Source organism: Oryctolagus cuniculus, chromosome 2 (assembly GCF_051225735.1).
Source record: "Oryctolagus cuniculus isolate XC-2025 breed Fujian yellow rabbit chromosome 2, ASM5122573v1, whole genome shotgun sequence".
NCBI lineage: Eukaryota > Metazoa > Chordata > Mammalia > Lagomorpha > Leporidae > Oryctolagus > Oryctolagus cuniculus.
In genome coordinates this window covers 116,707,933-116,735,028 of record NC_142868.1, presented here as the reverse complement: position 1 = coordinate 116,735,028, position 27,096 = coordinate 116,707,933, and the positions used below count along the sequence as shown (strand labels likewise).

Sequence of the window (27,096 nt, the reverse complement as noted above, 5' to 3'; positions counted from 1 at the left end):
TGACAATCTGAGGCCAGGAGCCAGGTGCTTCTTCCTGGCCTCCCATGACAGCACAGGGGCCCAAGCACTTAGGCTCCTCCATCGCCTTCCCAGGCCACAGCAGAGCTGGACTGGAAGAGAAGCAACTGGGACTAGAACCCGGTGACCATATGAGATGCCCCTGCCACAGGCGGTGGATTATCCTAGTGCGCCACCCCCACCCCCACCCCCACCCCCACCCCAGGGTTTCTAAATAGTAGGAAGAGTTCTCTGAGCTGGACAAAGGGATGAGATTTGGCTGAGGGCTCTCCCACACTCACTACAAACAGGATTTTTGCTATAACTGGTTTTGCCATACTTGCCACACTTGTAGCATTTCCCTCCAGGAGTTACCTGATTTTTTTAAATGGAACAGCAAATGACTGGAGGCTGTTCCAAATTCATCAGGCTGATAAGCTTCTCCCTAGTATATGCTGATGCTGATTAACCTATGTCTTCTCACTGAAGCCTCTCCACATTTGTCACATTCACATGGTTGCTCACAAGTATGAATTCTCCAGTGTTTGCTAAGAGATGGAGTATGAATGAATATCCACTATCTCTCTTGACATTACAGGGCCTCTCTTTAGTATGTCCTTGTCTGATGCAAATGACAGGCGTCTTCCCACATGCACTGCACTTGTAGGATCTCTCCACTGTGAATTCTCCTGGATCTGGTGACATGTGTACTCCTGCTGAAAGCCTTGTTACATTCACTGGATTCTTAGGGTTTTTTTTCCCCAGCACAGCTCTTCTGGTGTTTAATAAGAGATGTAGAGTGAGTAAAGGCCCTCCCACATTCATTGCATTTGTAAAGTTTCTCACCAGTATGAAATCTAGAATGTACAATGAGAGATGAACTCTGGCTGAAGGTTCTCCCACATTCCTGCCATTCATAAGGCTTTTCTCCAATATGAGTTCTCTGAAGTTTAATAAGGGATGACGTATGACCAAAGGCTCATCCACACTCATTGCATTTGTAGGGTTTCTCTCCAGAATGAATTCTGTAATGTAGAACAAGAGATGAACTCCAGCTGAAGGCTCTTGCACATTCACTGTGTTCGTAACTTCTCTCCAGTATGAGTTCTCTGATGCTTGATAAGGGATGAAGGATGACCAAAGGCTCGTCCACAGTCTGCATTCATAAGGCTTTCCTCCAGTGTGACATCGCTGATGGCGCCTCAGTTCTCACTGGACATGGAAGCACTTTCCACATTCATCACATTCACAAACTTTCTTGCCTGGATGGCTTCTCTGAGAGGTATTTCTCCCCAAAGTCTGTGTGAGTTCTATATCACATTTAAAGGGTACTTCTCCTGGGGGGACAGCATGTTGCGTAACAAGGACTGGTCTTCAGCTTAAACTTCTTCCACATTCATTCCACTCATGATCCGTCCTAGGGTTGGTAGCAGGTGTGTGAGTGATTGACATTTCTTTCAAGTGGCTGTCTGGATATATCTGCTGCATCTCCACGTCCTCATCACAGTCACAGGCTACTTTCAGTTTGGTGGACCAGTGCTCGTCTCGATAGTATTTTTCCATGATGCTACCTGCAGTAATTCTCCTTTGGCAATTCCCTGACCTAGCAATGATTCCTGTCTGCAGTGCTGGCGTCCCATATGGGCGCCGGTTCAAGTCCCAGCTGCTCCACTTCTGATCCAGCACCCTGGTGTCACTGAGGCTATGACACTCTTTTTAGTGCCAGGGTTCTGTCTCGTTACTTGGCCATCACCACAGTGCCCATTATAGAAATAAACCAGAGCAAACCCAATGGTCCCAAAGGAGTGCATGCTGAGCAGAGGAGAGGGCCCGGGGCAGGAATCAGGAAGCCAGCATCTACCTTCATGGGATCAGCCTTCTGCAAAGCCCAAGTTGGGTGGGTTCCCACTGGTGAACATAGAGGCTCTAGAGAAAAGGAGACAAAGCTATCCAGAGTTCAGGCATTTAAGGGAAAATTAAGAAAACCCCAACTCATCTGGGGCCTGGCTTTCAGGAACAAACTATTCCCTTTTCTCCTAGGCATCTGTCTGGACGAAGAGCAGGGTCCAGAGAAGGGAGAGCTGGGAAGGTAAGAGGGGCCACAAGGGAGACTAACGAACCCCAAGCGCTCATACAGCTCCCAGACTAGCCGAGCTGGAGACCCCTTCCCTGCTCTGTGAGTCACCCCCATGGTTCCGGAGACACCGGTGGGTCTGCGGGAGTAGTCTCCGGCCTGCCCACATCAGAGACAAATACCCCAGTACACAGCTGCGGGGGGCTCTGCCTGTCCATAGGCCCACACAGTAGGTGGCTGCAGTTTGCGCACCACTCCTTCGGAGAGAGATTTGCTAGGTCTCCTAGATGCAGCTCCTCTATTGGGCCGTTTAGGAACAGAGAAGATCTTTCAGGAACTTTAAATCTAGACTGCAGGTATAAGAGAGGTTAAGGCAAGGCCACAGAGGGCTTTCAGGCTCTAAGGGGACCCTCTCCCCTCGTCCCTGAGAACCCAGCTTGGTGGCCGGTTCTTTCTGAGAAGCTGCCTCCATGTCTGAGAGGCCCTCTATTTACAGGGTTTATCATATTGTTTTTGAAGCCCTACACAAAAAAGGAACCAAGCCATGCCAAGAAGTAGTTAAGCCGAACGGTAACAGCAAATCAACAGAAGTGGGCAAGGGGCTTAGCGCAAGACATACAAGTCAGCACTTCTCAAACTTTAATGTGCGTATGGATCTCCATGAACCTGTTTAATTCTGGCTTGTCAAGGCTTGTTACAACTAGTTCAGTGGGTATGGGGTAGGGCCTGAGAACCTGCATTCTAGAGAGCTTCCACGTGATGCCTGTGCTGCGGGTATACCAGCTACACTGGGGAGCAAGGGCAGAAAGGAAAAAGAAAGGTGGGAGGCCCTGGGATTCGACCAGTTTGTGAGCTGGAGCGCGTGCCCTGAAGAATGAACAGCCAGAATGCCACCTGGGGAAGACTGTGATGTCCTAAACTTGGATGGTTTAACACCTGCTCCAAACCTTGCTGGAGGAAAAGGAGGGGCTCGCGGGATGTGCCCACCTGGGACACTGCTGACCTTGTCCATGGCTAAGCCAGAAGAGCTGAAGGACCTCAGTGGAGTGACTGAGTGCCAAGGTTCTCAGTGGTCCTGTTGCCCTCTCATCCCTGGCCAAGGGCCACTCTCCCTCTCGCCTTTGTTTGCAGAGGGAGACAGCAGATCCTGTCCTTCCCTGCCTCCTCCCCTCTGGCCTTTGAGACATCTTATGTGGCCGACTGACCAAATTCCTGACCACAGAATCCACTGGCCTCGTAAAGTCAATGCTGTAAGACACTGAGTTTGTTACATAGCAACAGTGGCCACGATATCCTGCAGTTTGGCAGAACCCCAAGTTGGTGGGCCGGGGAGACACCTGTCATTCTAAACAAGATTATGTCTGTCAGTTCCTGGCTGCTTAGGTCACATATGCTCTTAGTAACCTTTTTGAGAAAAGCAGCTAAAAATCTCTCAAGCTTTGCAGTAACATGACACAATCAGCCAGAACAACCCCTCTTAACTGAAAAAAAACTAAAAATGCTGAAAACTTACAAAGACCTTTATAAACAAACATACTGGTAGTTGGTGAGGAATTCAGAGATTTTTTGAAAAGAAGTGAAGCGAGAGCTAGAAACCTGAGAAGTGAGCAGTAACCTGACTGCACTGCTGAATCCTGGAGAACACAAACTTCCACTCTGACAGCTTCCCGGGGCGGTAAGTAAAGCCTTGGGCCCAGGGCCTGTCGATGGTTGGAGAATTCTAGATGGAAATCCATTTAGAACCCCAAAGTTCCCACTGTCAGTATAAGACGAAACGAATAAAAACTACCACACAGACGGGAACAGTAAAATAGATAGATAGATAGATAGATAGATAGACAGACAGACAGACAGTTCTGGATGTCCTGACTTTTAGGAAGGTCCAAATCCAGTGTGGTATAGAATTTGCTAGAACCTTGCCCCAGGGTATTATGTTCAGCCCTTAAACCTTACCCACCAGCCATTCATCTTGCTGTAATTCTTCGCATTGCGTTTTTGTCCTCTGGTTTATACTTTTGCACGTGCTATTCTTTCAGCTCACTTTTCTTTGTTCCTAATTACTCATTCTTCAAGCGTACCAGTTACAGTCAGTCTTTTCCACGTCTCCAAGCCATAGTTAATTGCTTCCTCCATTGTATTCCCATAGTGTGTTCAGCATGATAATTATTGAACACGCTGCATTATATTTAATAATTTTCCATTCTGAATTTTCCAATAGCCCGTGAGTTCGTTTAAGGCAGTGACTAATGTCTTATTGTTCTAACTGCGCCACGCTCATGGTAGGTAATGCAAGCTTTTTGAATATGAAAGTGTAGACTTGCTCCTGAAATAGGATTTTATATTCTTTGTGTAAGTTTTGGTCTCCCCTGAAGTTCTAGCTCCGTAGTTAGCGCCCGCTGTACATCAGGATCACTAGGGGATGCTTTGGGACTCTCGGTCCTCAGAGCGGGACCTGGGCGTCACTTTGTTTAAAGCGATCCGCAAGGGCTGAAACTCCCTACGGTGTCCGCAGCCCGGGCCCTCCCGGCGGCTCGGAGGAAAGCAGGCTGCCGTGCGCTCGCGGGGTCGGAGACTGGAGGGACGTGACATCACACATAAGCAGTGCTTCAGGGAGACCGTGAAGCCCCCCTGGCCGCCACATCAGACCGAGTTCAGCACCACCACCCAGTTCCTTTCTCCCGAGCCGGAGCTGGCGCAGGTTTTCAGACGTCATATTAACGTGCGCCGGCTGCTGAGACTTCTGGGAAATGGAGTCCATGAGAAGACAGCGCATTGATTGGGAGCGCAGACGCCAGGGCCCTTTGCGCAGGCGCACTGCTTACCCGACCTGACGAGGCGCCGTCTTTCCCGGTCCCAAGCCCTCTGTGCCGGAGGTGAGGGTGGCGGGTGTGTGTCTTCGAGGAGCGGAGTGAGCGCCTCGGCCGAGAGAAGGGGACGCTGAGCACTTGGGGGAGGTGCTGTGGGAGCAGGTCGGGGTGACGTGGGCGGAGCCAGCCTGCAGAGTGTGTGTGGCGATGTCCCAGCTCCGAGCGGTGCGGACGCCAAGTTGTCGCCCCTCCACCCGGTGTGTGCGTGTGTTCCGTGTGCGGTGGGCCGTTACCCACCGTAGGTCAGGTCCCGTACCTTCAAGTAGGAAGTCTGGAGTTTTCCTTCGCTCCCCACCCCCTCCCTCTTCCCGTAATGGTACTTGATGACCGTAGGGGGGATTGACACTAAATCTAGGGTGCCACCCACTCCGGCCCCTCCCTCTTTCCCAGGAAACGCCTTAGGTTGCCTCTTTCTGCTCCCCGACCAGGGCCTCCTCGCGGATGCTCGAGGGGGCTGCATGGAGCAGTGAGATTTTATGGGAGTTGGGGGGAGCCCCCAAAAAAGCAGCAAGGCGTTGGGTAGGTTTGAGAGAGTTTCTACTGCACTGCAGGAACAGCGGATGACAAGCATGAAAAAAGAACACTGGGGCCAGGGCACAACGTATCGTATCTATCGGACAAGACCCACAGCAGGTGGCTTGTACGGGCTGATCCGGGCCTGTTATTCGAGAGGTCAGGTTCAAACATAGAGGAAGGGAATGGGGCAGGGAGCCAGTTAGGAATATGTGATAGGTAGGTTTTTTCTTTTCTTTTTTTTAAAGATTTATTTTATTGGGGCTGGCTCTGTGGCTCGGTAGGTTAATCCTCCGCCTGCGGCACTGGCATCCTATATGGGCACCGGTTCAAGTCCCCGCTGCTGCTTTCCTCTCTGCTGTGGCCTGGGAAAGCAGTGGAGGATGGCCCAAGTCCTTGGGCCCTGCACCCACGTGGGAGATCAGGAAGAAGCCCCTGGCTCCTGGCTTCTGATCAGTGCAGCTCTGGCCATTGTGGCCATCTGGGGAGTGAACCAACGGAAGGAAGACCTTTCTCTCTGTCTCTCCCTCCCACTGTAACTCTACCTGTCAAATAAATAAATCTTTAAAAAATATTTATTTTATTTATTTGATAGGTAGAGTGACAGATCTTCCATCTGCTGGTTCACGTCCCAAGTGGCCGCAATGGCCAGGACTGAGGCTGGGACTCCACCTGGGTTTTCCAGGTGTGTGACAAGGATCCAGGTATTCGGCCAGGCCAGCTGCTGCTGCTCTCCCAGGTGTGTTAGCAGGGCGGCACGGCTCCACCTGCACAACATCTCAGGCAGTGTCTTAACCTGCTGTGCCACAGCACCGCCCCAGGTGCTAGTTCTAAACCAAGCCATTATGGACATGCATTAAGGTGTTAGTGGTAGAGAAGGATCCAAATGACTTTGCAAAACAAAAAAAGGAGCTGCTGGCTAGAATTGGGAGGAGGGAGAGTGAGATTAGAGTTTGAATTTGGAACTCTGGGGAAAATAATAGAACCTCTGCCGGAAACGTAAAGCTGGAGACCATAGCTGGTGAGGGGAACTGCCTAATTCAGAACTTGCAGTCATTTGGAAATGCAAAGTGCATTGGGAAGAGGAGTTAGAACCAGACTTGGGGACCTCTCTCTGTAGAGGCGGAGAACGGACACCTGGATGTAGACGTATTTTGTGGGAGGGGCTGCGAGAAGAACTGGAGACTGAGCCGTGGGCGGCTAGCACGTTCCTGGGGCAGAGTGGGAAGAAGGGTTAGGGCCGTTGTAGTGGAGAAGAAAGGCTGGTGCAGGATCGCAGGTACAGTGCGTGCTGGAAGAAGCAGGAAGGCGTCAGAAAGCTGCAGAGGGGACAGAGGAGTATTGGCATCCGATCAGAAGGGCGTTGGGGCCGGCACCGCAGCTCAATAGGCTAATCTTCTGCCTTGCGGCACCGGCACTCTGGGTTCTAGTCCCGGTCGGGGCGCCGGATTCTGTCCCTGTTGCCCCTCTTCCAGGCCAGCTCTCTGCTGTGGCCCGGGAGGGCAGTGGAGGATGGCCCAAGTCCCTGGGCCCTGGACCCCATGGGAGACCAGGAGAAGCACTTGGCTCCTGCCTTCAGATCAGCGCGGTGCGCTGGCCGTGGCGGCCATTGGAGGGTGAACCAACGGCAAAAGGAAGACCTTTCTCTCTGTCTTTCTCTCTCTAACTGTCCACTCTGCCTGTCAAAAAAAAAAAAAAAAAAAAAGGCAATGGTAGTTTTCAGGTGTGTGAGGGAGAGGAGCAGACGGTGTGTTGTCAGTCGGTGTGTGTTACCCATCATGAGAGGAAAGCCCAAAGGAGGGCTGTGTTGCTAGAGGGAAGTCTTGGGAATTCAGTGAAGACAGTTTGAGGTAAGAGGAGGCTTGAGTGTGGGGAGGAACTACTAGAGAGATGCAGGGTCTAGGGGCAAAGAGAGACCGGGTAATGCAACGCACACGTTCTGCGAGGAAGCAATAGTGGGGGAGAAGCCTGGCTCTGGATGGAGGACACAGAGGCCTGGAGATGGACAGTCAGAGCTGTTTAGTTGACCTCACATCTCTTGCTGCCTTGGACACAATAGATACTCAGTGAATATTCACTGAATCGTGGATTGGCCTTTGGCAGTAGTAAAGAACTTGGACTTTTTGAACAAACTATGATAAATGCATTATGTACCATACTTGCCCTATAGGAACACCCTGGGAGGTGAGGGGTTAAACTGGAGGTGCTCTAGAACTTGCTCATGGCTTCCCTTGCAGCAGTTCCCTGTCTAGAAAGCTTTCTGCCACACAGTCTTGCCTCCCATGAAACTCTCTTGCTGATGCTCAGTGCAGTCGAAGACAGGTGGGCTGCATGGTGGAAGAGGTGGCAGGTTTTGTTACCAAAAGTCTGATCCTTGTCAGCGGTGCCGAGCCAGAGGAATGAAGACATGTTTGAGGGTAAAGGAAAAAGAAAGCTTATTCCGTCATTAGACTGAGGAGTAGCAAAGTTAGCCATCCTCCCCAGTGAAGAGGGTTCCGGTTTTCTGAGGAGTTCAGAAAGGGAAGCTGTGCTTGGGAGGACAAGGTGAATGAGTCAGCGAGAGGGGCTCGGGAGCACGCAGCCAATACCAAGACTGGTTGTTTTCTATAAATCTGAAATGGCAGTGCAGTTTCTCAAGAAACCTGCTGAAGGAGAACTGCTGGCTTGGTCTTTGCACGGTGAGACCTGACAGCACGTTTTGCCTGGGTGAGTGCTGCAGAACCGTATTGGGCTGGCACCCGAAAGAGGCACAGTGTTGTGTGCATTAGTCACACCGAGGCCCACGTCCCCACAGTACATGGTCAGGAAGGCTTATTGTGCCTTAGTCACCCGTACCCCGTTGCACCCTGTTGAGGGAGCTACAGCCTGTTAAGTGTGCAATAGCTGTGTAGCTAAGAAGGGAGCAGTAAAAGTTTTCAGGCCAGGGTAGGGGCTCATCTGAAATACAGATGCGAACTTGCAGAATGCTTTCTCCAGTGACTTTAAAATCCAAGACTGGGAAAAGAAAAGGCGAAAGAGAAGGTGACCCCCCACTGGCAGTGTGAGTGTAGTGGATCTGGGCTCGGCTGAGTGTCCGGTGAGAGCTTACCAAAAGACTGCTGATGGAGTTTGACCCTACCGAGGAGTGGAGTCAGCCTGGCGGGGGGCCCACGGACGATGAGTACCTTGAAGATGACATCTGGTCATCTAATGGCCATGAAGCTTTTATGCTCACTACCCTTTATTTGTGCAGGGCTCAACTTATTAAAGTCATAATCTAATAAACAGAACTTGGAGAATTGTCTTTAAGCATTTAAACATTGAGCAGTTCCAACTACAATTTCAGATGTGGTTTGATTTGTTCAGAAAGTTTTAAAATTTTAAAACCGCATATCCAAATACTTTGATTTCAAAGTTATTATTACACTTTACACCTAAGCGTACTCTAAAACAATAACACTGTTTATTTTAATTTATTTTATTTATTTGAAAGAATTCCAGAGAGAGGTAGAAACAGAGAGAGAAAGGTCTTCCATCCACTGGTTCACTCCCCAAATGGCCACAATGGCTGGAGCTGAGCCAATCCAAAGCCAGGAGCCAGGAGTTTCTTCTGGATCTCTAACATAGGTGCAGGGGCCTGGGCCAACCTCCACTGCTTTCCCAGGTGCATTAGCAGGGAGCTGGATCAGAACTGAAACAGCCAGGACTTGAACCAGTACCCATTTGGGATGCTGATGCTGCAGGCTGGGGCTTTAACCCACTGTGCCACAGTGCTGGCCCCAACAACAATGCTGTTTAATTAATTATTTTCATTATTTCTACCTGCGTGGGATAATAACATTACTTTTAGCTGATCCTAACGCTTACTCAGCACATTATTCTAAATGCTTTATGTGTATCATCCTATTTAAACATCAGGATAAATACACGAGATAGGCACTCTTATTCTGATTTTGCAGTTGGGCACACTGAGACAGGTTAAGGAACATTGCTAAACAGGTATGAAGAGACAGCTGGATTTTTATTTCAGGCAGTCTGGCTGCAGAGCCTGGGTCTTAATGACTATGCCCTCCTGTATCTCTAAGTATTAATTTTGAGGTCTTTCTAGGGCCCGAGAGTAAAATTTCCTGGGATGGAGGAAGCTTAACAGATCAAAATGGAAAGCAGCAATGTCCTAGGCAGTACAGGGTGCAGGCCCTGGTTGTCAGTTTTGCTGAGATCTTTGTTTCTATTTGTATGTGCATTACTCTGTCTCTTCCCAGCAAGATTCAAACCCTGCTCTGTCCTCCTCAGATTGAGTTGTTTGTTTTTAAATACTTATACTAAACTTGTTTTTCCTGTTGGATTTTTTTTCTTTAGTTTTTGCCTTTCACATAGGTTTTAGTTTTTGCAAAGTGTTCGCCCTCAGGGTCTTTGAGGTTTTGCTTGGCCAGTGTTATGATCTGGGAATGTCTGGCAACTTTTAACTCAATGCAAAAAAGATTGATTTCTGGGAAAAGATAGCCCCACAGATAATAGACCAAGAGAGTTAAAAGCTGTCAAACCAGTAATTATATTGTGATCTGGTCTTTGAGTGTTTTTTAAAGATTTATTTATGGCCGGCGCTGCGGCTCAGTAGGCTAATCTTCTGCCTGCTGTGCCAGCACACTGGGTTCTAGTCCCCATCAGGGCGCCGGATTCTGTCCTGGTTGCCCCTCTTCCAGGCCAGCTCTCTGCTATGGCCCGGGAGTGCAGTGGAGGATGGCTTGGGCCCTGCACCCGCATGGGAGACCAGGAGAAGCACCTGGCTCCTGGCTTTGGATCAGCGCGGTGTGCTGGCCACAGTGACCATTGGAGGGTGAACCAACGATAAAGGAAGACCTTTCTCTCTGTCTCTCTCTCTCACTGTCCACTCTGCCTGTCAAAAAAAAAAAAAAGATTTATTTAATTTTATTTGTAAGAATTACAGAGAGACAGGGACAGAGATTTTCCATTTTCTGGTTCACTCCCTAAATGACTGCCATGACCAGGCTGGACCAAGTGGAAGCCAGGAGCCTGGAATTCCACAGGTCTCCCACATAGGTGACAGGGATCAAGCACTTGGGCTGTCTTCTGCTTTCCCAGGCGCATAAGCAGAGAACTGGATTGGAAGTGGAGCATCCTGGACTCCTGCCTGTGCTTTTGTGGGATGTCAGAGGCAGCAGCTCAACCTGGGGTACCACAATGCCAGCTCCCCTTTTAGCATTTTTTAAAAGTTTGCCGGATTAGGGTCTTTTCTCTAGGAGCAGGTTGGCTCCTGAACAGCTTTCTGCCTGATGTGGCTGGTGTAGGATACTTAGTGCCTGTTTCTGGAATACTTGCCTTATCTCCATTCCCTGGATTTCCTTTTCACACTTGTATGAATGGATACAAGCATATGAGGGCACTGCAAAAAGTTCATAGAAAATGAAATTACTTTGATGCAAAAAATTTTGAAATCAATGCATACTTTTTCCTTTCTTTTTTTTTTTTTAAAGATTTATTTATTTGAAAGGCAGAGTTACAGAGAGGGAGGGAGGCAGAGACTGAGAACAAGATCTTCCATCCACTGGTTCACTTCCCAAATGACTGCAATGGCCAGAGCTGGGCCAAGCTGAAGCCAAAAGCTTCTTCTGGGTCTCCCACATGGGTGCAGAGGCCCAAGGACTTGGGCCATCTTCCGCTTCTTTCCCAGGTGCATTAGGAGGTACCTGGATTGGAAGTGGAGTAGCTGGGATTTGAACCAGCACCCATATGGGATGCCGGTGCTGCGGGCAGTGGCTTTAGCTGCTACCCCACAGCACTCGGCCCTAGATTTTTTTTTTTTAATACATGTTTTCCTTGAATTTTTTGAAGATCCCCTTATATATCCCAAAAGATCCATGTTCATGAATAGTCATATAGTTAATAGGAAAAAAGTACTTAGCTATATGAATTAAAGGCCTAAAGATTGCATTCTTTGTATTATTACCAGTTTTTTGTGTATACTTCATATTAACTTTTCTATTTTGATTATGAAACCCATAGTCTTTCAAAATTCCTATTTTATTTAACAATAATAATTTTTATTTGACTTGTAGGAGGCAGAGTTACCTGTGTTTTCCTACTCAGAGATATGAGATCAGGTCAAATTCTGAGTGTTCAAAACCAGCCTCCTTTGTTTTCCGTTGAGTCCCCTGTGGCTCAGCTCCGGGAATGACGTTGTTATCCACCCTGCCGCTCAGATCAGTGACCTGGGAGTCACCTGGCCCTCCCATCACCTTCCACCCCCATTTCCCATCTGTCTGTTACCTGTTCTTACTGTCTAGAGGGTAGTTCTTCTTTTCTGCTGCTACTGCTTTTGTTCAGCCCTTCAATTTCTAGTTTAATTAACTGTAACAGTCTCCTCACTTGTGTGCTCAGCCCGTTCATGACCACCTCCAATCCCATCCCACCACCGCTGCTCCCAGGGGTTTGGCTGCCTGTGTTGAGGTCTCCAAGATTGCCCCATATTCAGGGATTGGCCAGCAGGTTGGAACTCAGCCTATGGTTGAACTACTGGCTAAGATTAGGACCATGATCTTGCATGGATACACAGCTTGATCGGAAGGGGAAAAGACACAGGAATCTATGTGCGGGTTTGCCTGTGTTCTGTCCTTCCCGTGAGGGTCACACGGAGCACCCTCCTCCCCTAGCAGCAAAAAGGCAGCAACATGTATGCAAAGTTTCTGCCCAGGGAAGCCCGTTACAGACCTAGCACCCAAGTTTTTTTGTTGAAAGTTGGTCACAAAGCACCCTCTGCCTAGCACATACCAGAATTCCAGGCCCTGCAGAAGTGAGGCAGATGTTCAGCCTCAGCCATGCGCATTGACTGGGCTCAGCCATCACCCTGTCTCTGAGGGAACCCTCGGAAAATTGAAGTTTCCGGAAACCAGAGACCAACCTTGCGAGCAGACCTTGCGGGGAATAACAGTCTCAGATCTGCTGTAACTTTTCTGCACACCGCTCTTCCTGTTACTTTTTTCCTGTTCACCAGAGTAAATATGTATGCTTTTTTTTAAAGGAAAAAAAAAGATTTATTCATTTATTTGAAAGCCAGAGTTATAGAGGGGCAGAGGCAGAGACAGAGGTCTTCCATCCACTGGTTCACTCTCTAGATGGCCCCAATAGCCAGAGCTGAGCTGATCCAAAGCCAGGAGCCAGGAGCCTCCTCCAGGTCTCCCATGTGGGTACAGGGGCCCAAGCACTTGGGCCATCTTCCACTGCTTTCCCAGGCCATAGCAGTGAGCTGGATTGGAAGTGGAGCACCCAGTTCTCGAACCGGTGCCCATATGGGATGCTGGCACTGCAGGTGGCAGCTCCACCCACTGTGCCACAACACCAGCCCCTATGCTTGTTTTTAAAAATCAGAAAATATAAAAAATTAGATGAAGATAAAAATCACTTGAAACACCACCATTCAAATTTCGTTTACATTTTAATATATATTCTTCCTTTTCCCATACAAATGTGCATGCCCAAATGAGTATTTTTAAAAGTCTGTACCTTTTTATTGTAATATTTTGTGATTTATTTTTAAAGATTTTTATTGAAAGTCAATCACAAGGAGAGACAGAGAGAGAGGGATCTTCATCTGCTGTTTCACTCCCCAAATGGCTACAACTGCTGGAGCTAGGCCAGGCCAGAGCCAGCAGCCAGGAACTTCATCCAGTTTTCCCATGTGGGTGCAGGGGCCCAAGCATTTGAACCATCCTCCACTGCTTTCCCAGGTGCATTAACAAGGAGCTGGATTGGAAGTGCAGCAGCCCAGCCTCGAATTGGTGCCCATATGGGATGCCAATGTGGCACACGGCAACTTAACCCATTATGCCACAGTGCTGTATTTTGTGAATTTATTTGTGCTTTTTCTTCAGTTTGTTTTTGTTTGAGAAAACGTTACATATAAAGCTGGAGTAATCTGGGGATCCCTCCCCAGTCTAGTCCCACGTCTTCCCAGATAAACTCACAGTTTGGTACTGATTATCCTGTACAGATTTTCGCAGATAGTATTTATGTATTTTTAATTGTATATAAATGTCATAGTAATTACATAACCTTTTTTACTCAGTAATTATGTTTTGTGGTTTAATCTCTTAACGTTCATTTTATATATATATATCTGTATATGTCTGTATAAATATAAAGCCACAAGTTGGTCATTATCCAGTTGATGACTACTGGAGTTGTCGGCAGTTGATCAGTGGCGAGCTTGTCCCTAATGATTTATGATATACCCCAGTCATTGACCAAGCTTCCCTAAATGTGCAGATATGTGTGGGGATTTTCTTCTCCAGGCTGGTGGTCTGCTGTATGTGGCTATCTTATAGTGAAAGTACGTTATTATAGTAGAGAGTTAAAAATCACCAGGCAAGTTGGGTGCAACCTGGATGCAAATTCTGTCTCAGCCTCTCACAAGACCTAAATTTCCTAATCTGTAGAGTAGTTCCTACCTTACTGATTTATGAGGATGGCATTAAATCGTCCATGTGAAAAATACTCAGCATACCTGGTAAGTAACACAGGCTCAGTGAACCAAATCTCCTGTTTTAGAAGCTGAAAATATTTCCGATTTTTGCTGCGTTACGTGAGATGATAATGTGTAAAGCACTGGGGAAGTTGCCCGGCACGTGGCCCTCCGTGAGGTTAGTGTTGGTGACGGTTAGTAGAAAGCACTGCACATGTACTGCCTTCCTGAGCGTAAGCTCCTAGGAGAGAATTGCTGAGCGCAGGGACATGTTTCACAGCCTGCTGTGAGCCACAGTGGTCGTTCCCAAGCACAGGTCTGATGACAACACACACCTGCTGAAGTCCTTCAGTGACCTCCGCGCTGTGGGACAGGGGCCTTGCTCCTTGACGCGGTGGGCTCTGCCTGCTTCTCTGGCCTCCTGCCCCCAGCACTGCCCACAGCCTGGACTGCACCTCTCTCAACAGATGCTGGTTATTCGTTCTTTCTGTCTAAAGACTTGCTTCCTTATTTGTGAAAGCCTGGCGCTTCTCCCTGCCTAGAATGCGCCCTCTCTCCCAAATCACGACTTCCCTTAGATCCCACGTCTGCCAAGTGAGTGCAGCGTTCCTCCTGCTCTGCAGGCCGGGTTAGGCCGGGTTAGGTGAGCCTCCGTGGCGCTTGGTAGTTTGCTGTGGATGTGTCTCTTTATAACAGCTGCCCGCCTGATAGTGAAGCACTATTCTGCTTGCATGTTGGTTCTGTGAACTAGCCTGTAGTTTCTGGAGGCCGAGAGCAGGGTCTTAGAGTGTTTGACTCGGCGTCCGTGGTTGGCACTGGGAGGTCCTGGTTGAAGAGATGAGTGGATGAGTCACAGGAGCAGTGGCCACGTGCCCCTGACTGCAGGAGCGCCTTCCTTCCCCTCCCAGGCGACAGGATCTCAGGCTGCTGCAAATCCCAGGGGTGCTTGACTTAACAGCGCTGCTTTAATTAGACTCTAGATTGTGACAGTCGGCCACTCAGCCAACTCAAGTGAAGGGGTGAGTGATGAGGATTCACACAGAGCCGAGGAAGGGTAGAGTCTTAGGGAAATCCAGGACTGAATGAGGGAAGTTGGTACTAGGCGAGCTGAGGGGCTGCGGCACCAGGGACTCTTAGGTCTTGGTCTCCGTGCGTCCTCACTAAAGTGACTGAGCTGCTCTTCCCTTTGCCTGCATCTTGTCCATCCCAGGGTCTTTCTTGCAACCTCTGGTCTGCCTCAAGCCTCCCGCCCACCCCCGGGTCCGGCCACCTTGTGATGTCCTTTTGCTCATCAGCTGTGTGTTGCCCTCACACTTCTTAGTTCATGTCCTCCGTCTACTGCTCACCTGGGCATCGCCCACCCGTTACCTAATCCGTGTGGCTCCAGGAATGAGATGGCGAGGAGCAAAATGTGGCTGCCTTGGGGCTGCTTCTTTGGCAGGGGCTGTGCATGGGGTATTTTTCCTTTGAAATGAAATGGCTATCGGTTTTACTTCACTTGTCTTGTCCATAGAGTCACTTACAAAATTGCTGATGGTTTTTGCCCCGTCATCATTCAGGGCAATACTGCATGTGACTTTATAAATACTATGTGAACTCTGCTTGTGAATTCTGCCTCCAGCGTCTTGGTGAGGCAGGCACCGCGTTTGCAATGTCCATGGCCTTTGGCTGTGATTCTGGAGTGGGCTGGGGCTGCTCCTGCTTCTGCTTTACTTTGCCTGCCCTTTGCCTAGGGCACTGGGGATGGGAGCAGGTGCACATTTCACTGGAGAGTTTTAGTTTCGTGGACGGAACAGGACTGGTCATTCTCATACCTTCTTTCTCATCCCACACCCCTGCCTCCTTAGGACTCTGCCCTTTTCTACCAAGCGAGCGCACAGGAGGGAATGGCTGCTGCGCCTGTAACTGCCAGATGCCAGGTGAGGGGACTTCTGTGTTTCTGAAATGTTCCACGCGTCTCCATGAGGTAACCACGTTGCTCTTTCTTGGAGCTGCTTTGATGAGATCCAGCCAGACAGGTGGAAGCCTCACGAGAGAGCACCGTCACGCCACCGTAGCCACGGACAGGTTCCACATCTGTAGATTGAACCACCCCTGGGTTGGAAATATTTGGAAAAAGTGCTTTTGTCTGTACTGATCATGTGCATGCTTCCTGTCTTGTCATTCCTTCCTAAACAATACAGTATAACAGTTGTGTTCATGGCACTTCTGTTGGGTCTGGAGACTACTTGAAGGATACAGGATGTCTGTGGGTTATATGCAGATACTGTGCTGTTTTAGATAAAGGACTTGAGCGTCCACGGATCTTGGTATCCGTGGGGACACTGAGGAATGACTGCGTTTCCTTCCTTCCTGTTTGACTCGAGGGATCCTTCAGTGCCCTGTCCTTGCCTTGAGCATGCACCCCCTAGCCTGCCACCAGGAACACACAGCATGTGTCCTTGGCACTAAGTATTTTGCCTAAAAATGGATGGTATGGGTCTGATTGGAAGGTTTGGAGGGCAGCGAGTTGGTTCCGGTCCTGACTATTCTTCAGTAAGTCCCCCTGGGACACGGCATTAGGCCCAGCGGGTTAGGCTGCGGCATGTGATACCTACTGTGTAGCCTCTCCAGAAGGAGGTCGGAGCCCTGAAGAGTCTTATGCCTACGGACACTTAAGTTGTTCCTTTCGCGAATGCCATGCTCCAGCCTAGAACTGTGGGTAACCAGAGACTCACCTGGAGTTTTAGAACCAGGGATAAAGGTGTAATCTTACAGAATCACAGAGCATTAGAGCAAAACAAGAGGGATCCTAAAGACGACCCAATTAACAACATTATCCTGAGGATTTGTAAGTAAATAAAAGTAAAAACGATTGGTGGGCTAGCACTGTGGCATAGTGCGTAAAGCCACTGCCTACTATGCTGGCATCCCATATGGATGCCAGTTCGAGTCCCAGTTGCTCCACTTCCAATCCAGCTCTCTGCTATGGCCTGGGAAAGCAGTAGAAGATGGCCCAAGTCTGTGGGAAGCAACCCGGACTAGACTAAGTTACTGGAATTAAGACTTATTCTATGCATCTGCTCTCCCACAATATGGCGCTGAGAAGGGAGAAACAGCTTCTACACAGCTGCCTCCAGTTCAACCAATAAACTGTAGGACCTACTCCTGATTGGAGGAGAGCAGCGTACTCGGCGTGTGGGTAGCAGAGTTGGGATTGGTGGAAGAGGACTATAAAGGAGGAGAGAGACAACATGCACCAGGAACATCTAAGGGGAACATCTATCTGAAGGAACACCTGTGCAGCCCCCGAGAGAGCCGGCCGGTGGTGTGCCGCTCCCCCGCGGAAGTGGGGAAAGTGGCCAGGGGGAACCGCCCTTCCACGGAGGTGGAAGGGACGGTAGCCAACCCGGGAAGAACCAGCAGCAAACCCGGGAAGGGCTGAGCAGACAAAAGAACAGCGCAGGGTCCTGTGTCGTTCCTCCACGAAGACAGGGAGCGACATAATTGGCCGTGACTCGGATATGAAGCCTAGGCAGGGTTTAGTGTCGTTCCTCCATGAAGAGGGGGAGCGACACAAGTCCTTGGGACCTTTACCTGTGTGGGAGACCCGGAAAAAGCTCCTGGCTCCTGGCTTCAGATCAGCCTAGCTCCTGCCATTGTGGCCAGTTGGGGCGTGAACCATCTGCCTCTGTATCTGCCTCTCTGTAACTCTGCCTTTCAAATAAATAAATAAATGTTAAAAAAAAAATTTGGCACAATTTGAATAAGTTCAGAGATTAAGCAGTAATATAATATCAATGCTGTTTTCTTGATTTTTATAATTAAAGTGTGATAATACCAAAGAATGTTCTTGATTTTACAAAATATGAGCTGAAGTATTTAGGAGTAGAGGGACGTGATGTTTGCAATTGGCTCAAGAAGTTCAGGAAAAGATAGGAGAATGTACGAGGATACTTCAAATAGTTTGTGAAAATCCATGCATGTGAGGAATCTTCAGCAGAGCTCATGGGAAATGTGTATTACAAAAAAAGTATGCATGGATTTCAAAATATTTTGCACCCAAATTTATCTTTCAATTCCATTTTCCACCAGTGTTTTTGTATACTCTGGAATATGCAGACACAGATAAGGAAAATATGAAAAATGTTAGCACTGGGGAAGCTGAGTGAAGGCTCTGTGGGAATTCTTTGTTCTGTTCTTGCAAGCTTTCTGTAGGTCTGAAGAAGAGCCTGCAAATGCCAGCTGTAAATATGGCGGTATGGGGTCGTGACCAAGAACTTCACGCCTAGGGTGATCACGCTGCTCTCCCCAAATGCTTCAAAACCCTACTTTGTCAGAACCATTCCCCTCCCACCCTCCACACTCCCTCCAGGGTTGTCTTTATGACTTTCTGTCCTGGTCCACATCAGAACAAGGGTTTTGAGTAAAAGAAAATGTGGCTGTGTTTCCAGGGGTCAGTGACGTTTGACGACGTGGCCGTGGTTTTCACTGACGAAGAGTGGCGGCATCTGGTTCCGGTTCAGAGGGACCTCTACAAGGAGGTGATGCTGGAGAACTACAAGAGCATTGTCTCTCTGGGTAAGGACAGGGTCCTGTGGGGAGAGCTCGTGCGGGGCTGGGGGCCCGACAAATTGAGACCACTTCTCCCTACACCTGTGCTTCAAGCCCCCTGAGAGACAAGATAACAGGTGTCAAAGGATGCAGCTTAGGTCTGCAGCAACAGTGGCTTCACTGTTGCCCTGGTAGTAACAGTGCTTAAGCCCCCTCGCCCAGCAGCTTGCCCCAGTGCGAGAGGGCCGGGCCAGAGAGCAGAGTGTGCACTTGACACGGGGAGCTGGCTCTCCCGAGGGGCAGGCAGGGGAGGCTGCGTGCGTGGGCCCCGCTCATCAGTCAGGGGGCTTCCTCAGCACCCTCAGGAGGACTCATGCTGAGGCATGGCCCGTCTTGAAGAGAGGAGATCTCTCATGGGAGCCCGAGGAGAGAGGAAGAAACTTTTCCCTTAAAATGATGGCGGTAGGGGCGTGGACGTGCGGAGCTGGGCCTCTGAGTAGGTCACCAGAGATGTGTTTGATTTTGAGTATGTGTCTAGATCAGTTTAAACTCACCGAATGGTTTCTGAAACAGACTAGAGTGTGTGAAAGTCGTTACGGGAGACTGCTGAGCCTTTGTGATAGGCTCTACAGGGTGACATATGGGGGCACAGAGCTCCTGCCAGAGTCAGAGACGGGAAGCCACAGCGAGGTGATGCGTGTGGGCCTTAGGCCCCTAGGCAAGTGCCTCTGTTCGCCCAGTTGAGACCCCATGCAAAGAAGGTTTAGAGCTCAGGCCTATTTCCAGGCATAACTGTTTTCTATAGCCAGAAATAGATGGGTTCATAACTAGGAACTGATGCTAAGGAAATAATAGCATGTGTGTCCAGTGCTTAGTTTATTAAGCCACTGTGGCCGTAGCCCTAAGCCACATCCTCAGATTCTTTTTATCTTGTCTCCCAGGTGCCTCAGAAGCAGGTGTGGAGAGGAGAGGTCCCAATTCTGAGCCCCCTCAACTCCACACTAGCATTCGGTTTAGTAATGCTCACACACCACTGTTTGTTAATAGCAGAACGTTACACAGAGAGTAATATGTCTATTCAGCAGGAAATTCATGAAGTTACGTTATTTTATACAGTGTAGTATCACATAGCCATTAAAATGATGTGGATCTGTGCTAGCTGAAATAACATTTTAAGCTTATTATGTGAAGAAACATAGCTTACAAACCAGCATAATTTCACTGTCCAGTTTTTAGGAGATCTGTTGGTATCTTTCAGTATCAAAATGAATAGAAGGAAAGAGGAAACAATGAATACAGAGTATGAAATGTGATTTTTCTTTTTTATCTGTATCTTTCATTTTCCTACACCTGACGTGACTGGCTTGTTTCAATAAAAGTAGAATACCAATAATACCGATGGTAAACAGCCCCAAATGGGCACCGTCATTAATACTTTTATTCAAGATTATTTTTTTTCATTCTCATCCCTCAAGCCAAGGACCTTCATCCTGCCAGTGCTAAACCTGGGAGCTTCCCATTCATTTTACAAGGAAGAATAAACACTTGGATTCAAATGAATTCTGTTGGGGCCGGCATTGTGGTGCAGTGGGTTAGGCCACTGCCCGCAACACCAACATCTCATGGGAGTACCAGTTTAAGTCCTGGCTGCTCCACTTCCCATCCAGCTCCCTGTTAATGTGACTGGAAAAGTAGCAGAAGTCGGTGGTCCCTGCACCCATGTGGGAGACCCAAATGAAGCTCCTGGTCCCTGGCTTTGGCCTGGCCTAGCCCTGGGCCACAGCCATTTGGGGAGTGACCCAATGGATGAAAGGTCTCTCTCCCTCTGTTGGTCACTCTGCCTTTCAAATAAATAACTAAATCTTAAGAAAAAAAAATCAAATGAATTTTGTTAGCTTTCTGAATAAGTACTGCTTGTTCTTTTTTAGAACCAAAGTCCTAACGATTGTTCTGAGGTTTCACTATTTGGTACTCTGTATTCCTGGCCTATGCCTTCTGCCTTTGGCATTTTTCTCTCTGAAAAACTTAGGGGTCGGGATTAAGCTTTGGAGTGATTATGTCTTCTTCGTCAGATGCAGCAACCTGGCTTGTTTCTTTCTCCGCGAGCAGGACTTCCAGTTCCGCAGCCCGATGTGATTTTTCAGTTGAAGAGAAGAGATGAGACCTGGATAGCAGATCTTCATGGCCCTGAGCAAAGAGAATGGCCAGAGAGCATCTCTCTAGGTGAATATGAACAGGATGCGGCAAGGTTTTGTTTGTTTGTTACTTATGGGGGAGGGTGGAAGATAGTGGGTGTCATGTACTCAAAGCCTCTGCTTAAATGTTTATTTTATTTCACCCACTAGCTTATATTATTTTTTCTCCCACCTCTGAAAGTGTTACTCATCTGTGGTCATCAAATGCCTGTTCGCTCCCGTGGGTCACGTGCCCACTCCCACCCTCACGTTCCGGTTCATCACCATGCTCTGCGCTCAGCCTACTTTCCTGATTATCCTGGCCATACTCCTAGTGGACCATTTCCTATTCACTGCTGTGTCACCAATCAGTTTTCTTTCCCACCACCGTCCTCTTTCCCAGGTTGCAGTCTCTCCAAGCCGTGTAGTGATCGAACCTAACTTTCTGATTCATCCCAGTATCTCCTTCCACTGTTAAGAGGTCCTAGCCCAGAAAAGAAACTGCATCTGTGTTTTCCGTTTGTTCCAGACTGGGAGACTAAGCCTGAGATCCAAGGAGCGTGGAGGGAAAGGTGCGGGAGACAGAGCCCTCTGCGTCCTAAGTTTGACGTTCGCGCACCAGAGGCTGGCTTGGAAACAGAGAAGAGAAGTGCGGCGGCGGCGAACTGCAAGAAACCCCTCTCCCGGGAGAAAAGCTTGGGGCACGGGTCAGCCCCACACAAAAGAGTGGCCACTAAAGAGAGAGATCAGGCGTGCAGGGACTGCGGGAAGACCTTCTTTGACCACTCGTCCCTGACCCGCCATCAGCGGACTCACACTGGAGAGAAGCCCTACGACTGCCCCGAGTGCGGGAAGGCCTTCAGCCACAGGAGCAGCCTCAGCAGGCACCTCATGTCCCACACCGGCGAGAGCCCCTACGAGTGCAGCGCCTGCGGGAAGGCCTTCTTTGACCGCTCATCCCTGACCGTGCATCAGCGAATTCACACGGGCGAGAAGCCCTTCAAGTGCAGCGAGTGTGGGAAGGCCTTCTTCGACCGCTCATCCCTCACGCGCCACCAGAGGATCCACACCGGAGAAAGCCCCTACGAATGCCACGAGTGTGGGAAAGCCTTCAGCCAGAAGAGCATTCTCACCCGCCACCAGCTCATCCACACCGGCAGGAAGCCCCACCAGTGCCCCGAGTGTGGGAAAGCCTTCTACGGCGTCTCGTCGCTGAACAGACACCAGAAGGCGCACGCCGGGGAGCCGCGCTACCAGTGCAGCGAGTGTGCCAAAGCTTTCTTCGACCGCTCTTCCCTTACGCAGCACCAGAAGATCCACACCGGGGACAAGCCGTACGAATGCAGCGAGTGTGGCAAAGCCTTCAGCCAGAGGTGCCGGCTCACGCGGCATCAGAGAGTTCACACAGGAGAGAAGCCCTTTGAATGCAGTGTGTGTGGGAAGGTTTTCAGCTCAAAGTCCTCCGTGATTCAGCATCAGCGGCGTTACGCCAAGCAGGGCATAGACTGAGTCAGACAGAGGACCTCCACGACAATTCAGCTCTTCCCCATCTTCAACAAGACATCGGAGCGCATTCGAGCCGTTCTGGCTGCTGGGCTCCCGTCCTGCCTCCGCTTCACAGTTCTGAATAAACACTCTAGTCTACTGTGTTACAGAGCTGACGTAGGCTGCCAGAAGGTAGGAAACTAAAGATTGGAAGTTTTGGACATGTTTGTCTGACTGTAGGATAGATGTTAGGAGGAGAGCCTCAGACACACTGTGGGTCCGAGAACCCAGGTCCCAGGTATCACACAGCACTTTACACAGCTGACGGCTGCAGCAGGAGAGGGGAGGCAGAATGACATCAGAGCAGCGCTGTTTGCTTTGTTTTCTCAGAACAGCTGTTTTTATAGCTGTCAGTTCCTCTCTCTCGGAGCTTTTCTGGGCACTGTCCCAGCGTTTAGATCTCCTCGTACTACTACTAATAGCTAGCACTTGCTGAGCACTGACCGTGGGATCAACACTCAGCTGAGTCCTACGAGGAACAGATCGATTCCCTCACCCGTGCTGTGAAGGGAGTACTGTTACTCTGGTCTTACAGACGAGCACACTGAAGTTAGCGAGATTACATACCTTGCCCAAGGTGACACTGCTAGAGGAAGGTAGAGCCAGGTCTGGAATACAGTTCTACCTTCAAAATATATTCTCTACCGTTATGCCGCAACGTTTGCTCATTTCATAATTTATGTACATGTATTCTCTCCTCAACTAGATTGTAAGCACTTGGAGGTGTGACTTACAGGTCTTTGTATCGCACACAGTGCCTTGCAAATAATAGGTGCTCAATAAATATTTATCTGAATGAGTGAGTTTTCTGTTTACAAAGTTCTCGCCATTCAAAACACCTCTTGGACTCACATCCTTTCTCTGAATTTCCACAGCCCTGCCCACACCTGCCAGGCTCCCATGACAGCAAGATCCTCATTCTTCATTATCAAAGAGGAGTCTGCTGTGCAGTAACAAACAAGCCCCCAAGTAACACCTGTGTCTCACATAAACTCTGGTGCTAGCCAGTCTGTCTTACTTCATCCTCATCACTCAAAACATTTAGCCTCCAAAGTCACCATCAAGGAAGAATAGGAAGCTAGAGGAATTTGTGAGATATTTTTAAGGGTCAGGCTTACGTTGCTTCTGTCCATACCTGACACGCCAGAACCTGGCAGTTAGAGGCTAGGGAAATAAATAAGCACCTCAAATTTGACAGCAAGAGCCATTGTCACGGCTTAAATTTTGCGCATTATTGTTAGGCCAGCAATTCCCTTTCTCTCCCACCATTGCCTCCGAACGTCTGGAGGAACAAGATGCAGACCACTGCGTGCCCTGGCTCCACAGACACTGCTGAGGCACGTCTCCATGCCCCAGATACTTCACAGTCTTCAGTCTTCACAGGTGCCGCTCCCAGATGCAGACAGAGTACTAGAACGGCATCTGCCGGGTCCCAGAAGTCCACCCTGGGTGTTGCTTATGAAGTCAGCAGCCACCCTGGCATCATTCCGTGGATTTTTCTGGACTGCCATTGGTAACAGCCCTTCTACCCTCACTGGGACTCCTTCATTCCGATGTGGCCAGGAATTTCCCACGACCATCTCTCCTACTCTAATATATTAGAGTTCTTTAAGGACCTGGCCACAGATCCTGAGGATTCTTGAGGCTCACAAAGGCACTAATGCATTTTCTTCCTTGAAAGTTTTGGTGCTTGGACCAGAGACCCCCTATAATTTTCTCTCTCAATGGCTTCTCCAGGCTCCTCTGCACTTGATCCAGGTCTGTGCTCTGCCCTCATTGCCTGGTCAACACTGCTCCTGGTTCCACCATGTGTCACTGTTCATGACCCACTGTTCTTGAACCAGTGTAGGCAACAGGGCCACAGATAGCCATACTCCCAGAATAGGCCTCAAGTCCTGAGTAAGCAGAGCCTGAGCAAGGGTAAAGAGCTTTGAGAGGTGCAGACCTAAGGTAGCAAAGGTGAGGAAAAGGACGTGAAGCCGGGAGGAATGAGTGAGCTACTATTCACTGGGCTTTACTTCCTGAGCTGCTATGAGGTTATTCAGCAAATGCATCTACCTGGTTCTACATGAAGTCCTCAAACATCCTATGCGGAGAAACCATGTCTTAGAGCAACAGATGTGCAAAGGGAAGCGTAAGGAATTTATCTGATTGGATCCCTCGCTCTTCCTCACCCACCTTCCTTTAGGTTGCATTACCCAATCACTCCTAGGGAAGACAGGTCCCATGACCCACGTGTGACACTCAACAAGCCTGAAAGTGGCAAGAAGAGATAGACAAGTGAGCTGTGCAGTTGTCTGGCCCGCGGCAGTTAAGGAGGGGCAGATCCTGGCACTCCCAGACAGGAAACGGGGGGGCCACGGGAGGTGCACACAGCTGAGGTGGAACACGCTGAGGGTCTTGCAGAGGCGTGAGATGACACCTGTAGGGATGACGCACATGCCTGACGTAGCCCCTTTATGACCTCACTCCAAGTCTGACTTCCTGGCATTTTCAGCACCTCTCTCTCCTGTGGAATCCCATGTCCCGCAAACCTTCCCCTGTTTGCCACCAAAATCTTTCCTGTACATTTTTGGTTTTGTATTCTTCCATGGTGATTAAGAGATTCCTCATTTGCTTTGTCTAATATCAACTGTCACACCAAAGGATGCTTTCCCGACGTGATGTTAGGCAAAGACAGACAAGAAGAAAAGATGTCTTCGCTAAATGTAGAACTCAAGGACAACGCACCTGCAAGAGACAATGGGGACTCATTAGGGACCAATGGGTTTTTATTCCAAGGGATCCTGATTTATGTGCTTGGAGGAGAGGTGGCTGCCGGTTTTCAGGGCCACATTATTTTGAAGTAGAGCCTATGTAGATAACAGCAGAGCTGTGAAGGAAACACAGTTGTTGTGTGTCTTTTACAAATAAGGTGTGCAGATATTTGGCTGCTTGGCACTCAAAGGAAAGCCAAGAAAAGTAATGAGAGCCATTTTAATTTCAGGTCTTTTTAATTTCTCTACAAAGTACAGAGAAAAGTGTGTTGTCATTCAGTTACTGACTATCAAAATAATATTCTAGGGCTGCGCCTTGACCCATAAAGCTTGATCTCTGGTGTGTGTGGGAGGATACCCAACAAATAAAATACAATGATACAGAAGACACAGCCAAAGTAGAATGTTCAGAGCTGGCCTTGGAGAAGGTGAACAAAGGCTTGGAGGAGGGGAGAGAGCAAGCCACATGGGTCATCTGGGGAGATAGCAAGGCAGAGGGGACAAGCACAAAGCCTCCATGGTGGAAGCACGCGTCACTTGATTGAGAATGACCAGGAGGCCAGTGTGCTTGCTGTAGAACAAGTGAGGGGAAAGCTGTAGGGGATGAGATCAGAGAGCTACGGGGTACAGAGTATGAAGGGGCTGTGGGCCCCCTGAAAGCCTGGCTTTTGTCAGATTGGGGAGGGATTACGTTGAGAATACAATGTACAGGGCAAGAGTAGAGGAGTGGGACTTGCAGCCAGCATTTGCAGATGGACACTGAAACAGGGTGGTAGTGGTTAAAGCAATGAGGAGTGGTCAGGTTCTGCAGGGTTTCCTGAGGAATTGGGGGGTGGTATGAGATAAAGACAGGAATGATGATTTCAAGGTGTGTAAACCGAGTACCTAGGAGGATATATCTGGCGTTTATTGATGTGGGGAAAAATGACAAGTGGAAGACCTATGGTGGGGTAGGAGGGTCAGCAGTTCAATTCTGAATGTAAGTACATTAGAGACCTTTCTTTTTTTTATTTTTTATTTATTTATTTATTTATTTTTCTTTTTGACAGGCAGAGTTAGACAGTGAGAGAGACAGAGATAAAGGTCTTCCTTCCGCTCTCTCCAAATGGCCATCGCGTTGCACTGATCTGAAGCCAGGAGCCAGGTGCTTCCTCCTGGTCTCCCATGGGGTGCAGGGCCCAAGCACTTGGGACATCCTCCACTGCCTTCCCGGGCCACAGCAGAGAGCTGGCCTGGAAGAGGGGCAACCGGGACAGAATCCGGCACCCCGACCGGGACTAGAACCCAGTGTACCGGCACCGCAGGCGGAGGATTAGCCTAATGAGCCGTGGCGCCGGCCAGAGATCTTTCTTAAACACCAAATAGAGACAGGGGGCGGCTCAAGACTGGAGATGTACATCAGGAGCTGACCGGAACTGCATGATATTTAGAGCATGGAAACTGAGCAAGAGAGGTTGGTGTTGTGGTGTAGCAGGTGAAGTCGCTGCATCCCACATGAGTCCCACTGTTCTATTTCCAATCCAGCTCCCTGCTAAGGGCCTGGGAAAGCAACAGAAGATGGCCTAAGTGCTTGGGAGACCCAGATGAAGCCCCTGGCTGGATGGAAGATCTCTGTCCTGTATCTTTGACTTTCAAATAAATACATCTTTAAAAAATTAAAAATAAACTTAAAAAGATCACCTAAGCAGTAATGATGGGAAAGAAGGCAGGCCCCAGGTTTGAACTCAGGGGCATTCTGACATTTAGTTGATGCCCAGATGAGCAACTTGTGCATCCAGGAAACTTGCTGGAAATCAAAGTTCTCAGGCCCACCTCAGATGGCCTGAACGGGAGTGCGGTCCAGGACTGCGTTTCAGCACGTCTTCCAGGTAACGCTGCTCACCACACAGTTGTTCTTTTTTTTTTTTTTTTTTTTTTTTTGAAGATTTATTTATTTATTTGAAAGAGTTACGCAGAGAGAGAGAGAGAGAGAGAGTGAGTCTTCCATCCAATGGTCCACTCCCCATTTGGCCACAACGGTCAGAGCTGTGACAATCCGAAGCCAGGAGCTTCCTCCGGGTCTCTTATGTGGGTACAGGGGCCCAAGGACTTGGGCCATCTTCCACTGCTTTCCCAGGCCATAGCAGAGAGCTGGATCAGAAGTGGAGCAGCCAGGAATCGAACAGGCGCCTCTATGGGA

The 27,096-nt window shown here is 49.1% G+C and overlaps 2 protein-coding genes across 16 annotated transcripts; one reads left to right on the top strand and one right to left on the bottom strand.

Moving 5' to 3' along the window:
* Nucleotides 1–481: 481 nt before the first annotated feature.
* Nucleotides 482–1,769, bottom strand: ZNF514 (zinc finger protein 514). The gene is given in 4 exon segments (XM_070068801.2): nucleotides 482–1,085; nucleotides 1,087–1,155; nucleotides 1,157–1,559; nucleotides 1,562–1,769. Coding segments are annotated over 4 exon segments (1,029 nt in total). The 5' UTR covers nucleotides 1,638–1,769; the 3' UTR covers nucleotides 482–604.
* A 3,041-nt stretch (nucleotides 1,770–4,810) lies between these two features.
* On the top strand, nucleotides 4,811–22,957 carry ZNF2 (zinc finger protein 2). 15 transcript variants are annotated; one of them, XM_089326083.1, is made up of 6 exons: nucleotides 4,847–4,944; nucleotides 14,377–14,503; nucleotides 15,757–15,828; nucleotides 18,343–18,469; nucleotides 20,552–20,665; nucleotides 21,146–22,957. In XM_089326083.1, the coding sequence occupies exons 2-6, from the start codon at nucleotides 14,453–14,455 to the stop codon at nucleotides 22,123–22,125; spliced, it is 1,344 nt and encodes a 447-aa protein (XP_089182209.1). In that variant the 5' UTR covers nucleotides 4,847–4,944; nucleotides 14,377–14,452; the 3' UTR covers nucleotides 22,126–22,957. The 15 variants fall into 15 exon arrangements, with proteins under 15 accessions (XP_008252135.3, XP_089182215.1, XP_089182209.1 ...); XM_070068797.2 differs by having other exon boundaries at nucleotides 4,856–4,944; nucleotides 14,377–14,552; XM_017340024.4 differs by lacking the exon at nucleotides 14,377–14,503 and adding an exon at nucleotides 13,996–14,087 and having other exon boundaries at nucleotides 4,866–4,944.
* The last annotated feature ends 4,139 nt before the right edge of the window (nucleotides 22,958–27,096 follow it).